Below are 15,230 nucleotides of genomic sequence, written 5' to 3'. Positions count from 1 at the left end.
ATTCTTTATGACTTTTTGTCATTATTTATTTACAGCAATTTACAACTTTATTCTTATAATATTATGGCTTTTTTTTGTCAAAATGTATTTAACTTATGTCCGTCAATTCACAGTTTTATTCTTATAATATTATGACCTTTTTGTCACAATTTATTTAATTTATTTCCATCAATTTACAGCTTTATTCTTCTTATATTATGGCTTTTTTGGGCATGATTAATTTAATTTATTTCCATCCATTTACACCTTTATTCTTATATTATGACTTTTTTGTCAAAATGTATTTAATTTATTTCCATCCATTTACAGCTTTATTCTTATAATATTATGACTTTTTTGTCAAAATGTATTTATGTCCATCAGTTTACAACTTTATTCTTATAATATTATTACTTTTTTCCCCATATAGTTACAACTTTTTACTCTGATATGTACATTATTATAATCAAAATAATTATTCTCATAATATAAAAAAGTCTCATATGTTTACGATGTTTTCTTTATTCTTGTCACGTTCTGACTTTTTTTCTTGTAATTTTACAACTATTTTTTTGCAAATTTACCACTTTGTTCTCATATTTAAAATATATATATTATTTACAACATTTTCCTCTTGAATGTAAATGTCATTTTTTCCTTGTAAATGTATGACTTTATTTTTGTATTGCAACTTTATTCTTGTAAATTTACAACTTTATTCTTGTAACGTAGTTTTTTCTTGTCATTTTAGAATTTTTTCATAAATTTACAACTTCGTAATAATTAATATGTCTCATATATTTACGACTTTTTCCTCCCATCGTAAATGTATGACTGCATTTATTTCCTGATTTTTGTTGTATATTTACTTTTTCCTTTTAAATTTTATTTTGGAAATGTTGTGTTTTTCCCTGTGGCCTTAATACGATGCCTGAGTCAAGAAAGAGTATAAATAATTGAACATGTGTTTTCTGTTTCCATAGTTACAACCTTGTTCTTTTTTAAGGACTTCCCATTTGTTCAGTTTCACTTCATTTGTGACAACATGCCACTTCCTGTCTGAAAAGGATTTGAGACCAGCTATAGGAGGATGATAGCATCAGACATATACATCTTTTATTTTTTGTCCTTCTTTTTTCTCTTTGGACTTTTCCCTTCAAGGAGTCGCCACAGGAAACCAATCTCCTCCATCCAAACCTTCTTCTGCATCTCTCTCTCTACGCCTCCTACCTGGCAGCATCCTTCTACCAATATATTCACTATCTCTCCTCTGGACATGTCCCAACCATCTCAGTCTGGCCGATGACATGTAATGTCCCTCTGATGTACTCCTTCCTGATCCTATCCATCGTGGTCACTCCCAATGAGAAGCTCGGCATCCTCATCTCTGCTACCTCCAGTTCTGCTTCCTGTCTCTAGACCAAGCAACATGGCTGGTTTTGTATACCTTTCCTTTCATTTTAGCTGAAACTCTTCCATCACATCACGCCTGACACTTTCCTCCACCCGTTCCATCCTGCCTGCACACGCTTCTTCACCTCCTTGACCCCAAGTACTTCAAATTCTCCACCTTCTGTATCTCTTCTGAACATCACTCTTCTCCTTGGGTCCATCTCATTCTCACGCATATACTCCATCTTGTTGCGGCTAATCTTCATTCCTCTTCAGCTAGTCTTTCCCATAACTTCATGGTATGGCTCATTAGCTTTATACCTCTGGAGATGCCACAGCTCTGCACATCACCCTTGTTCTTAAAAATGGCCACCAACACACTTCTCCTCCATTCCTGAGGCAACTTCTCACCACCTAAGATCCTATTGAACAATCCAGTCAGGAATCGTACTGCTGCCTCTCCTAGACGCTTCCATACCTCCACAGGTATACCATCAGGACCAAGGGCCTTCCTGCTCTTCATCCTTTTCAATGCTCTTCTCACTTCCTGTTTACCAATCTTTGCTACTTCCTGGTCCACGGCAGACACCTCTTCTACTCTTCCTTCTCTCTCCTTGTCCTCATTCATCAACTCTTTAAAATGAGAAAAAACAACAAAGAAAAGACAATAAAGTTGTGTAAAATGGTTGTGGAGAAGTGAAATCCAGAAATTTGACAATTAAAATGGAGAAAAAAGAGCCAAGACTAAGCTTTTTTCCTGACATATATCCTTCTATCCTTCCACAACCGTCTTGGCTTATCTTTACTAAATATCAAATTGGCATCCTTTCAGGACAGGAATCCTCAGCGGATCCGAGTCGGTCACAGAAGACCAACGCCACGCCGACGGCGGAGTCGGCATTTTGTCCGTAGATCACCGACTGCATGAATGCTCTTTCCACTTCCTGTCTGAGCACCTGGTTCCGCGCCAGGGCGCTCCCGCTGCCCACAATCCTGCTCACCCCCGCCCGCCGCAGACGCTCGGCGGGCATCATGGAGGTGAGGTTGTCTACCACGCCGCGGCACAGCGCCCGGGTCACATGACCCAGGGAGAGGTTGGAGGCAGAGATGTTGGTCACCTGACCCAGACTGAAAGGGTCGTGTCTCTCGCCCAGGATGGTCGGACTCACTCGGAGATCGCTGCTTTCTTGCTTCAGGGCGCACCCAATCATCTTCTCGTATAGCGACTCCTCGCTCACCTCCACACCTGTCACATGACATCATGGCTTTTACCACATCATCTGATCATCACATCATTACATTTACCAGTAAAGTTCCAGCAAACCAGCAAACTTTACCAGTAAAGTTGGACATTTTCAAGAATACTCTTACATTTCCCATAATGGTCAGACATTTACAAGAACTAAGTAGGAGAAAAAACATTCTACTATATTTACCAGAAACAAAGTCAGAAAATTACAATAATAAAGTATTTATGATAATTTATGATTAAAATGTCATAATTCACAAAAACGTGTACATTTAGATGGGAAAAAAATCAATCAATCAATTTATGAAGAAAAAAGTTGCAAACTTTAGACAAAAAAGCCATAACCTTAATAAGAATAAAGTTGTACATTTATTACATATTATTTACATATATTTCTGAGAATGAAGTCATAAATTTACTAGGATAAAGTTGTACATTTATGACAATAGAAGCTGTGAATTAACAAGAATAAAGTTGTAAATTTACTACAACAAAGTCAAACATTTATGAGAATAAAATCATACATTTTTGGTAATGTTGTAAATTTATGAGAATCATGTTTATAAATTCTCATACATTTATTACTTTATTCTCATAAATGTATGGTAATAAAGTTGTAAATAGAATAAAGTCATAAATTCTTGGTAATAATGTTGTAAATGTATGAGAATGGTGTTTATAAATTCTCATACATTTAAAACTACATTTATGGGAATAATGTTTATAAATTATCATACATTTACAACTTTATTACCATAAACCTATGAGAATTAAGTCATATATTTATGAGAATAAAGTCATAAATTTATGAGAATAAAAGATGTGAATTAACAAGAATAAATTGTAAATTTACTAGAACAAAGTTATACATTTACAAAAACAAAGTAATAAATTCATGAGAATAAAACCGCAGATTTATGAGAATAAAAGCTGTGAATTAATGAGAATAACGTTGTAAATTTACAAGAATAAAGTTGTACATTTATCAGAATAAAGTCATAAATGTATGACAATAAAAGCTGTGAATTAACAAGAATAAAGTTGTAAATTTACTACAATAAAGTTATACATTTACAAAAATAAAGTCATAAATGTATGAGGATAAAGTGGTACGTTTATGATAATAAAATCATAAATTTATGAGAATAAAAGCTGTGAATTTACTAGAATAAAGTTGACAATTTACTACAATAAAGTTATACATTTACAAAAATAAAGTCATAAATGTATGAGAATAAAGTGCTACATTTATGATAAAATCATAAATTTATGAGAATAAAAGCTGTAAATTTACTAAAAATAAAGTCTTAAATTTACAAGAATAAATTTCAGATTAGTTTAATTTATGACAATAACAGCTGTGAATTGACAAGAATAAAGTTGTATATTCAAACAAATAAAGTCATACATTTATGGGCATAAGGTCATAAATTTATGAGAATAAAGTTTTTAATTCATGAGAAAAAAAGTGGTAAATTTACAATTGAATAATATTTAGTATTACAATTTAGTAATCATTTATTCTGGAAATGATTAATACGTGGCCCTTCTAACAGACAAACCTCCCACAACATGACGACAATAAATTGATGAAATATTCTTGTTCCTTCCCACCGAGAGCTTCCAACTTGGAGCACACCTGGAATTTGGCAATTCTGCACCCGATGCCCCCCCCCCATCCCCCTTTGTTGATACACGGTGAATAAAAGCACATACCAAACTCTTTCATCCAACCAGCGAGCGTGTCCACAAAAGCGGCCAGCACGTTGCCTCCGTTGAGTGACGCCGCCACCGCCAAGTAGGAGGAGCCAAAGTACGGGAAGAAGGTGGTGGAGGAGTCCGGCTGAGGAGAGTCGGGAGGTCTGAAGTCAGCTGGCATGGCGAAGGTCAGCTGGGCGGAGGTGCTGATGTTGAGAACTGGGAGGGGAGAGAGAAACGTGCAGGAGTGTCAGACGTTCAAACAAAACTGGACATGGAGTGTTAGGGCGACACAGCGGTGTCCAAAGTGTGGCCGGGGGGCCATTGGCAGCCTTTGCCTGATTTTTATCGCTCCTTCGGCCATCTAAAAACACTCCCCAAAAACATATTTGTTGTGCTGTTCATGTTTTGCGTTACGACCAATTACGCCGTCATTACATGAGACACCTAACCAGCCACACATAGATTGCAGTCCTGCTGTATTTCTATGAAGCCCTGCCTGAGAGAGAGAGCACTTCCTGGTTCACCTGCGTCTGTCTGTGCACTCAGGCAGGAGTAGACGGCGCACTGGAAGTCTCCGAGGGCGGCACCTACTGGCGTACCAGCAGGGATGCCATGCCAGTCGGAGCACGTTTGGCCCGCCAGCTCAGCGGAGGGGACACACTGAGGTAGAAGGTGCAAAGGGAAGCCGGCGGCTTTCAGACTAGAACATGCACAGACACAGACAGCTGATATGTGTAACAAGCTCACAGCAATAGCATGCATTTAGTACTCAAAGTATTAATACTACAGGTACGTACATATCAACGTTCCACAGGCAGGTAGACGTGTTGTAGAAACCCCAGCTGGCTGCATTCTGAGGCGTCATCAGACATGTCTCCAAGCCGCACAGCATGGACACCACATAGTCATGGATGGTACCCGCAACTGTGAAGTCTTTCAGGAACTCGGGCCTGCAGAAAGACGTTTCTAATCCAAAGGAAAACAAAAACAACGCCGATTACTTGTGTGTTCTGCTCACCTGTGCTTAATGTACCAGAAGATGGTTGCACAGCCAAATCCTGTGGCTACGCTGAGATGCGAGTCCGGTTTCGGGAGGGAAGACAGGAATTTGTTGCTGCAGCGGCCATCTTGCCAGGTGATCAGCCGGCTGGTGTCATGGGCTGTAAAGAAGTTGCCGCTGGACCAATCGCAACCTGCGAAGCCACTGTGTTTGTCATCATCACAGCGCTGCTTCTTAACGCACCTTTCAGCTTTCTTCTTGTACTTTTCTTCCTGTAATTATCACTTTGTTCTCATCAAATATTGCCTTTATTGTCAATTTTTCCCACAAAATTTACATTTATTTTGTTTGTTTGTCATAATATTACAGCTAAAAAAATACTTTTTCTCTCTTTTTTCTTCAAATATTTCAACTTTACACTACTAAAATTGTGTTAATAGGCCTTATAATATCACACATTTATTAATTATTATAATACATTACATAATAAATAATTAAATTAAATTATTATTTATTTTTTCTCTGAATGTTTTGATTTTATTTGTGCATTGTTTTTTAAATTTTGCTTTGTTTTGTTTTCTTACATTTTTTTAACATTCCGTGGGCAAATAAAAAAAACATCCACAGGCCACAAATGGTCCTCATGCCACAGTTTGGGCATCACTGGTGAAGCAACTTGTCCAAAGCCTGTGATGGAGTTAATCTTTAACTGTTCTCCATGTCAAAGTACAATTAACTGCAAGGACCAGAAGGAATAATCCTTACAGTAATATTTTTTTATAATGTACACAAACCGGCTCAAAGTATAGCCTAGCTTAATCTGTTTTATAGCTTCATTTCATCATGAGAAATGACTAAAATGACCCTCAAAAATAAAAGACATAATGTAATGGAGTCCTTACCACTCTTGGCTTTCCAAAATAAAACACCGTGCATCTGTCCCGATACCCCAATCCTGTCCACATGCTGCAGCTTGTCCCTTGGCAGCAGCCCGATGCACCGGTTCAGACAGTCAATAATCCGGATCGTGTCTTGCTCCTTGGCCTGTGCATGGAGGACATCAGGTTACCAGACAAGAAGCGGGTGTTGACGTGACGTGTTTTTAGGGAAGTGTTTCAGTGCTCTTACTTGTAGTCCGCTACAATCGGCTACATCAGAAGCAGATGGTAAACTCTGACTTGCAATAACAGCCCTGGACTTCCGTTCTAATAAAACCGCTTTAACCGAGGTGGTGCCCAGATCCAACCCCAGAATGTAAGAAGACATGACTACTTGGGAGGGACACGTCTGTTTCGGAACGCTTGCTTCTTCTTTGGTTTACTGGGGGGTTGCAACTGTGACTTTACGCCACCTACTGTAGACTGTGTTTCACCTGGCGCACTTCAGTACACATCAACATGTACACTATGTGCACTTTGTTTATTTTGAACTGTCAATTGCTACCTTGCCAGTGTGGCGAGTACAACATCCGGGTACTGACGGCTCACTGCATTGTGCCATACTTCGAATTGGAACGCACTAACGGACCGCTCTCAGTCGGCATAAGTAAAATTGTAAGTACGTAGCTGTGTCAGTTTGTTCTGTCTCCTGACTCTACAAACTGGGCGATAAAGCATTATTCTTTCTCACTTTGTCTTTATTTCCCACTGTGTACACATTATGGGTACACATCCACAGCCTAACGCTGAATTTCCGTCCGTCACCTCAAGATGCCCGTGTGAAACACAAACAACAAAAACTATTCCTACTGTTACAGTGGCCTCGTTTACAATAGCAATTAAATAAATATTTTTAGGTATTCTACATATTATGACGCACTTACATTACTAGTACATAGTTGCATAACCATTACGTAACGCTATGCATTTAAAATATTCTTTAACAACTCTGCGTGGCCACCGAAATGTGCTTGTACATTACTGTCACCCTCTGGAACTATTCGGTACTCCATTGCTGTCTTACTACATCTATTATATATCATAACAACAATAATATGCCTCCCACTTGTAGACTTGTTACGTGACAGGAGTGAATAATCATTCGCGAAGTCGATTGGACGATAAATGTAACAAATTGAACAATGTTACCGGCGCTCCACTTGGCACATTTCCGCGTTCTCGTGCTGCATTCAAGTGAAATACAACAGTGCGCAAAAATATAATTCGTCAGCACAGTATTATACAAGAGGCGGATAATTTATATACGCTTTTCTGGCAGTTGACAAATATTATATTGATTTCTTCCTTTAAAATATCTATATAAAAATTGCTAACACTTTTCAATATGTGAATAAGCCAAATATCCTACTTTTCGTTGCGACTGGAATGCAACATCAACATCCTCCTTTTTTTGATGACTCTGCTGCTCTTACCCACAAGTCCTTGCGAATAGTATGGACGTTGTCTGGCTACGAGTGTTGTCCACAATAAAATACATGTGGGTTTCCTTCGCCATTCAAGCTGTTCCATTTTCAAGTCGACAAGGCAGTTTTTTACCGATGATGCGTTTGTAATTGCGCTGTTAGAGGAGCACAGAAGGCCCTTCGTTTACCTCGGGTAAGAATCTCACGTCGCTTAGCAATAGCAGCCCTTCACGGCAGAGCAGTGTTAGCATGGTTACACTAGCGATGCAATGAACGTTTGTTCGAATATGGTACAAATAGGTATACAAAATGGTGCTCGGTTATCATAACATCCTTGATGTTTAAATTTGTTGTCTGCAGCATAAATATGTGAAGTAATCTTAGTCCCATTATTTTTTCCTAGCTAACAACCCCAAGTGATGATCCTTTACGATACAGCTTAGCATTTTCATTAGATCATATTTTACTTTTAATTATCTGCTGACTTTTGTTTTTTTGTACTTACACATACAAGTGTGAGTACTTTATGCAAAATATTTGAATGAGTAATGACATCGATTAGATATGGAGAAGGGGAAAGATTTTGTGTAAAGCAAGTGTGTCCAAATTGAAGATCAGGTGCCATTTGTGGCCTGCCGCACATTTTAAAAATACAAACTACCAGTGCTAGTTTGCGGCAGGCACAGCCGAGGACAGCTATTTGGGGACTTGTCAGTGTGACCATGCAGCGCACTAGCTAGTCACTGGGAAAGATTTTCGACACATCAACACAACATTAGTACATTATAGTAATGTAATTTATTGATTGGCAGCCCTAACATATAGACCTAGATCTTTTATATTGTATATATGGGCTGTCCCTTCCAGTTTTGGGTTGTCACCACCTTGCAATCCCTGCAGCATCTTCCTGTGACCGGCAACCCCCGAACCAAAATGGCAGCAGTTGTAGCCAAACGAGAAGGACCACAGTTCATCAGCGAAGTGGCCATGAGGGGCAACGCTGCGGTGCTGGACTATTGCCGCACGTCCGTGTCAGCGCTCTCCGGAGCTACAGCCGGCATCCTGGGTTTGACGGGACTGTATGGCTTCATTTTTTATCTGCTGTCCTCCTTCCTCTTGTCTTTGCTGCTCATCCTCAAGGCCGGGCGACGATGGAACAAATGCTTTAAATCCAGGCGGCTGCTCTTCACCGGGGGCTTGGTTGGAGGCCTTTTCACCTACGTCCTCTTCTGGACTTTCCTTTATGGAATGGTGCACGTGTACTAGAGCCATCTAACCCCACTTAACTCATTCATCATTATTTGATCTGTAGATGAGCCAAACATAGTTCTAATTTAATTCTATTATGACCTGCTGATGTATACGAGGAACGCGTTCATAATTCCACACTTACTACTCCACACTGTGGCTTTGGTTTCACACAGGCCTCTTCATTTATGACCATGCCCATTGATTATTTAACATAGACTGGAGCACATTATGTACAATACTCATACTCTTAAATATACAAAGAAATGTGATTACTAATTGGAATAAATACCTCTGTACAACTTGTTTCTGTAAGTCATCTTTACATTTTACATCTTTCTGCTTTACTTATCATTGTGAAGATGATCATTTAAAAATACAGTAGTTTTTTTTACTTTACTATTGGCGTGCACACCTTGGGTGGTCTTTCAATGGCACACAGAATATGTTCTCTGGTTATATACTGTAACACGGAACATAGCAAAAGACAGATTAGATTCCCGTCTTTCATCAGACAAAAAAAGTTTGTTTCTACCTTTTTCTGTTCTTTAGTAATCAGCACTAGAACATAGGTAAGTTTTAGGAAAATATCAGTTCCCGACTACAAAAGGGAGAGACCCAGCTCCATTTAACTTTGACACAAATATGTTTTACTTTTGTGACAGCTGATGTCTAAAACATCCACAGCTGGTGGTCTTACATTATAATGATTTATTTACAGATATAACACTATGAACTATTTCCACTTTCAACATTTGGAAGTGAACTGTGTGTATGTTTGTGTGTACATGTGTGTGCAGGCCTTAATAGTTCCTTACAACACATAACCTGCACACAACACGCTCTGACTTCCTCCTTCCTGTCATGTTATTTTTCCCTCCTGAGCTCTTACCAAGAGCACTTCTGCCACCTTGTGGCCGTTTTTATGGCTTAACTTTGCTCTGTAGTCACATGCATTAGTGGAGAGTTGCATCATCACATCTATTTTCCGCTCACGCTAAAAAACACTATACACATGTTGTTGGGATTGGGCGCTTGGGTTTATTAAAACGTATAACTGCGTCTTTGGTATTAAATGAATTAATGAAACTTAATATATATAACTTATATATATATGTTCATATATATATATAATAAAGCTTAATTTTCTCATGCTAAAGTTGATAGTGATAGTTGACTAGCGATGAATTACCTTTGGCTGGTTGAGGAGACGAAGCTTGCACAGTTTGTGCGTGTTTTTATATAGATTCTTGTCTTTCATGTTGTATGTTATACTTTAATTAAAGAAAGCTGCTATGCTAATTTGGTTGTATGTCTTGACTAAAATGACAATGAACTTTGGCACATGTGAAATGACTGAAATGAGTGAATTTTGTTAGTAGCTGTGGTAGAATCCATGCTCGAACTACCATGGTTTAATTTTGAAGCTTACTTTGCACTGAACCGGAAGTCACTGTGCACTGTACGTGCTGTGTAACAAGAAAGTCATTATGTCGCTTCACCACACGAAGTAGACAACTACATTTTTTGTTGTTATTATTAGGGATGGGCTACATGGCTGTTGAGTGGTTAGTAATAATAATAATAATAAATTTTATTTATATTGCACTTTACATTACAGAAATTTCAAAGTGCTACAAAGAAAGCCGATACCAATACCGATCACATAGATGCAGTTTAAATGTACTATTAAGGGTCACAAAGGTTTTCTCTTGTACTTTTACAATTTTCAGAACATTTATTTTAATAGCTTATTTCAAGCCAAATAAAGCCAAAATGCTTGTTTTACCAGAACATGAAGACAATGCTGGTATCCACAACTTTGGTATTTCACAATGCGTTTATTTTTATTCTTCTCACATTATTAACTAAAAACTTGAATGAAAAGAAGGTTTGCCCGCCTCTGCTGGCCCCCTCCAGCCGTATCAGTCGCAGAAATTCCGGCAGTCGTCTGTCAGCTTGGCACTACTGCTGAAATCAGTGTGCCCTATGCGTGCTAACTGTTGCAGCAAGTGGTTGGTTTTGTAAATACTGGATCCCCAAATAAAGTTTATTACAAGTTTATTCTTGTAAAGTGGGGCCTTTTTTCTTGTTGGAATCCATCTTTTTCTTGAATATTTTGACCTAATTCATAAAAATTTGTAAAATTGCACCTGTTTTTTGCAGGTGTTTTTTATCCCAACTATTTCAAATCTCTTCTTCTGGTAATAATATAATCATGACGATATTTACATAATATTTGGACTTTACTCCCACAATATCACAACTTTTCCCCGAGATGAGTTTCCAAAAATGCTGTTTTTGTGTTTTGTTTGTTTCTCATAATATTACATCTTAAAAAACTCATTTAAATTTGTTTTTCAAAACAATTTTAACTCCGTGGTATGAAATTGGGGTTATTTTTTCCTCACAATATTATTATTATTATTTTATTTTATTTTTTTACAAAATATCATTATTATTCTCATAAAATTAGGACTTTTCTTAATATGTGGACGTTATTCTTGTAAAATTACTGCTGATGTTTTATAATTTTTCCTTTTTTAAAATATTTTTTTTAATAATGTACCGCTTTGGATGATGACCTTATGTTTATTCCTTTGGACTACCATTCACATGGAGGGTTGCAATTCATATTTCCTCCTGTGGGTGGCAGTATCCCGCATCACTGCAGACCACCTTTAAATCCTTCCACAAAGAAGAAGTCGGTGTTGGCGGAAAGTGGCGACGAGCACCTTGAGGGAATTAGCGCTCGGTGGAGTGTTTGGTCTTTTTCTGCATTAACTCGTTGAATGATTTAACTTCTACTGCGACCAGCTTGTAGGTAAATATCCACGGCGTTGTTGGGAAAGACGACAGAGCAGTAGCTTTTAAAAAGACAATACCACAACCACGCTTGTCCGCCAAGAGACCAGTGATCACGTTAGCTAGCCAGCTAGCTAGCTAGCCATCCACTTCCACGCTAGCAGTCCCATTGTGCGCTAACATGTCTGGAGGAGGCATTATTCGCGGACCAGCGGGAAGCAACGACTGTCGCATCTACGTGGGGAATCTCCCTCCCGATATCCGCTCCAAGGACGTCGAAGACCTGTTCTACAAGTACGGGTCCATTCGCGACATTGATCTTAAAAACCGACGAGGAGGACCGCCGTTTGCCTTCGTGCAGTTCGAGGACGCGAGGTAACCGCCAAGGGGTTGAAAGTTCCATCGAAATTTAAAGCAATTTGCTTTTTTTTTTTTTAGAACGGTTCGAGTCTGATCAAAATGAGCCCAGTTCTGCTAATATAACAAAAATAACAAAATCATGTTTTCTAACTTCTTGATGTGTTTTTCATTTGCATTATAGCCGAATAAAAGTTGCAGTTTGGCCCACTATACCACATTTTGCAATAAGTAGCAAAAGTGTGTTCTGTATGCACAGCAGAATGTAAAGAAGCGTACGGTGTGTTCCACAGGGATGCAGATGATGCTGTTTTCGGGCGGGATGGTTATGACTACGATGGATACCGACTGCGTGTGGAGTTCCCCCGTAGTGGCAGAGGTGGCGCTGCAGGTCCCCCAAGAGGACGATACGGACCACCCTCTCGGCGATCAGAGTACCGGGTCATCGTGTCAGGTGGGCTGCGTGTTCCTCTGCAGGTTAGTTGTTCTAATCCCACCGACTTAAACTGATGTCTTCTTTTTCCGGTTAGGTCTCCCCCCTAGCGGAAGCTGGCAGGACCTGAAGGACCACATGCGAGAGGCGGGCGATGTCTGTTACGCCGACGTCAACCGAGATGGCAGTGGCGTTGTCGAGTTTGTGCGCAAAGAGGACATGACCTACGCTGTCCACAAGTTGGACAACAGCAAGTTCCGCTCCCACGAGGTAGGTGAAAAGCTAGACGTGGAGGGATGAGACTGTCCGACAGACAGCTCAGTGTTGCGTTTGTGTGACGCAGGGCGAGACGGCGTACATTCGCGTGAGGATGGACGGCCACCGCAGCCCCAGCTACGACCGCTCCCGCAGCCGGAGCCGAAGCAAGAGCCGATCACGCAGCTTCTCACCTCGCCGCGGCCGGGCCTCACCGCGCTACTCCCCGCGGCGCTCCCGCACTCGCTCCCGTTCCCGCTCTCGTTCCCACTCCCGCTCTCGTTCCCGTACCTAAATGCGCCGCCTGGCACCCGTCACATGGAGAAGCTGTGCCTCTGAGGAAATCTGACACATGGCCACAAACGATCTCATGTATTTCCTGTTGACGCTACCTTTTCTGTGTTCCACCTTTGATGCTCTGTTGCCACCCCCCCCACCCCTCCCCACTGTGTGCTGGGTATCTTTTTTTTGTGTAACCATTCCTCCTTTTTTCCGCCCCAAGCCATCTCTTTCTTTCCTGCGCCTTGTGATGCTGCCCGCTGTCCCTGCGCTATGCTTTACTTTGACTTCTCCAAAGCATATGTTGCTGACCTTCTTGTGTGTCTCTCTGTAGAGTTCAGAGCAGCAGGATAGGATGGGAAGAGAGGAAACAGTTCATATTAGGATAAGCAGGAGGAGAAGGAGGAGGAAACATATGTGGCACGCAATGGTATGATGGTTGTGCCTTTACAAAATGTCTGTTGTGAGGCTGTTCAATGTTTTACACTTACAATGGCGTACCGCAATACTCCTTTCTCTTCGGAGACCCAAAGTTTCTGCATTCAGTTTTTTTTTCTCTCTCTCTCTCTCTTTTTCCAGAGGGTGATGTTTGTAGGTTTAAATGAACACCCTCTTTAGCTGCATAAATTGTAGATGTTTTTAAGTTCATGCGAAGGTGTGATTCTAACTTTCCTCCTTCTCTTTGGTTCTGCTGGTATTCTTAAGGTTTGGACTGGGCTCATTGTCACCCCCTACCCATTCCGGAGCCGGATCAGGAATTAGGATTTAGGCATCAGGATGGATACATGGAGCAGGAGCATTGGAACAATTTTTTTCTTCTTTTCTTTTTACCGGGAGAGACTCCCACGTCTAGCCCTGTGCTCATAAACCGGAATCTTTGTAGTAGAAATTGACCTAATTCGGCTTGACAAAAACATTTAGCGTTACTTTTTCTATGGATCCTCACATGCATAACTAGTGGCCGTCTTGTGTTTTTTTTTTTTTTTTTATAAATTCATATGGAAAGGAAGCGCTTGGATGAGAACCAGGAAGGCTGGGAGGTGCAGGACGGAGCCAGACGGTAAAGGGAGGGAGGGAGGTGGAGGGAGGGTTGTATCTTCTTATAGCTGCTTTTTCCTAAAAAAAAAAAGACCTTTTTTTTCTCTTACGTAGAGTCTCCGGTGTCATAAGAGCTTTATTCTCTTTTAATAAAAATTAAAACACAGGCCATATGTCTGTTTTTTATTGCTTCTGTCAGTGGTTTCACTCTCGCCATTTCTTGTTTATCACGGTTAGTTGGAAAGTTATGTGAATTCCTGTCAAATAAGATTTAATACTAAAACGTGTTGATTTAAGTACGTGTTTTACCATTAATAGAGCCCTGTATACACGAAATAACACCCCTACAGGCATCTTTACCTCCTTATTCCTGTCTGAGAACTACTGTAAATGCTTTCTCACTACAAGACAGGAAAATCTTAAATGTTTACGTTTACTGTATTTGTCCCAGGTCGTCAATGTCATCCAGCTTTTGACACTGTAAGCCAAGAGTGTCCCAGTACATGTTTATTTTGGAGTGCGGGGGCAGTGGCACAAAACACCAAAAATTTAAAAATCCGCTTCAAATGTAATGTAATTTTAGTAGCAAAAAGTTGAAATGCTGAAGTAAAAAAAAAACAAGTATGAGAAACAAAGCAAAGTTGTATTTTTTGTAAAATTATCTTGCACTAAAAGTTCAATACAATATTATACAAAGTCCAAATTACAAGAATAAAGTTGAAATGGTTGGAAAATAAAAACAGCTGTATATTTATGAGAATAAAGTCCAAATATGAGGAAAAAGGTTGTAAGCAAGAAAACATGTTTGCTAAATTTTACACAACAAATGGAGTTAAAAGAGTAAAGTTCATACTAATAGGCTTTTATATCACATAGATGAGATGTACTTTTTTCTTGACATAGCTTATTTCCATAGCAAATATTAAGGTTATTGTATCCTTTAAAGGTGATTGTGTGTGTCTAGTATGGAGGGTGGGAGGGAGGGGCTTTCTTAGTTTTTACGTTTTGCAGGTTGCAGTTTTAGTCGCGCTCTAAATTGTCCATAGGTATGAATGTGAGTGTGAATGGTTGTTTGTCTATATGTGCCCTGTGATTGGCTGGCCACCAGTCCAGAGTGTACCCCGCCTCTCAC

At 39.6% G+C, this 15,230-nt stretch overlaps 3 protein-coding genes across 6 annotated transcripts; 2 read left to right on the top strand and 1 right to left on the bottom strand.

Annotated features, from left to right (window-relative positions):
- Nucleotides 1-2,183: 2,183 nt before the first annotated feature.
- On the bottom strand, nt 2,184-7,430 carry shpk (sedoheptulokinase). Its single transcript, XM_058078597.2, has 7 exons — nt 6,450-7,430; nt 6,224-6,365; nt 5,340-5,514; nt 5,119-5,271; nt 4,846-5,021; nt 4,337-4,537; nt 2,184-2,617 (listed from the first exon to the last, which is right to left on the bottom strand). The coding sequence occupies exons 1-7, from the start codon at nt 6,585-6,587 to the stop codon at nt 2,184-2,186; spliced, it is 1,419 nt and encodes a 472-aa protein (XP_057934580.2). The 5' UTR covers nt 6,588-7,430.
- Nucleotides 7,431-7,681: 251 nt separating this feature from the next.
- Nucleotides 7,682-9,237, top strand: emc6 (ER membrane protein complex subunit 6). The gene is made up of 2 exons (XM_058078599.2): nt 7,682-7,876; nt 8,584-9,237. The coding sequence occupies exon 2, from the start codon at nt 8,617-8,619 to the stop codon at nt 8,947-8,949; it is 333 nt and encodes a 110-aa protein (XP_057934582.1). The 5' UTR covers nt 7,682-7,876; nt 8,584-8,616; the 3' UTR covers nt 8,950-9,237.
- A 2,380-nt stretch (nt 9,238-11,617) lies between these two features.
- LOC131132615 (serine/arginine-rich splicing factor 1-like) lies at nt 11,618-14,049 on the top strand. 4 transcript variants are annotated; one of them, XR_009130407.2, is made up of 6 exons: nt 11,618-12,111; nt 12,387-12,547; nt 12,624-12,796; nt 12,870-13,153; nt 13,395-13,490; nt 13,766-14,049. XR_009130407.2 is itself a non-coding variant. In XM_058078402.2 (4 exons), the coding sequence occupies exons 1-4, from the start codon at nt 11,918-11,920 to the stop codon at nt 13,074-13,076; spliced, it is 735 nt and encodes a 244-aa protein (XP_057934385.2). In that variant the 5' UTR covers nt 11,618-11,917; the 3' UTR covers nt 13,077-14,049. The 4 variants fall into 4 exon arrangements, 1 of the variants encoding a protein (XP_057934385.2); XR_009130406.2 differs by having other exon boundaries at nt 13,395-14,049; XR_009130405.2 differs by having other exon boundaries at nt 12,870-13,490.
- The last annotated feature ends 1,181 nt before the right edge of the window (nt 14,050-15,230 follow it).

Source organism: Doryrhamphus excisus, linkage group LG1 (genome assembly GCF_037039965.1).
Source record: "Doryrhamphus excisus strain RoL-2023G ecotype Guam linkage group LG1, RoL_Dexc_Guam_v1.1, whole genome shotgun sequence".
In the NCBI taxonomy this organism is placed as follows: Eukaryota; Metazoa; Chordata; class Actinopteri; order Syngnathiformes; family Syngnathidae; genus Doryrhamphus; species Doryrhamphus excisus.
This window is presented reverse-complemented; position numbering and strand designations above follow the sequence as displayed.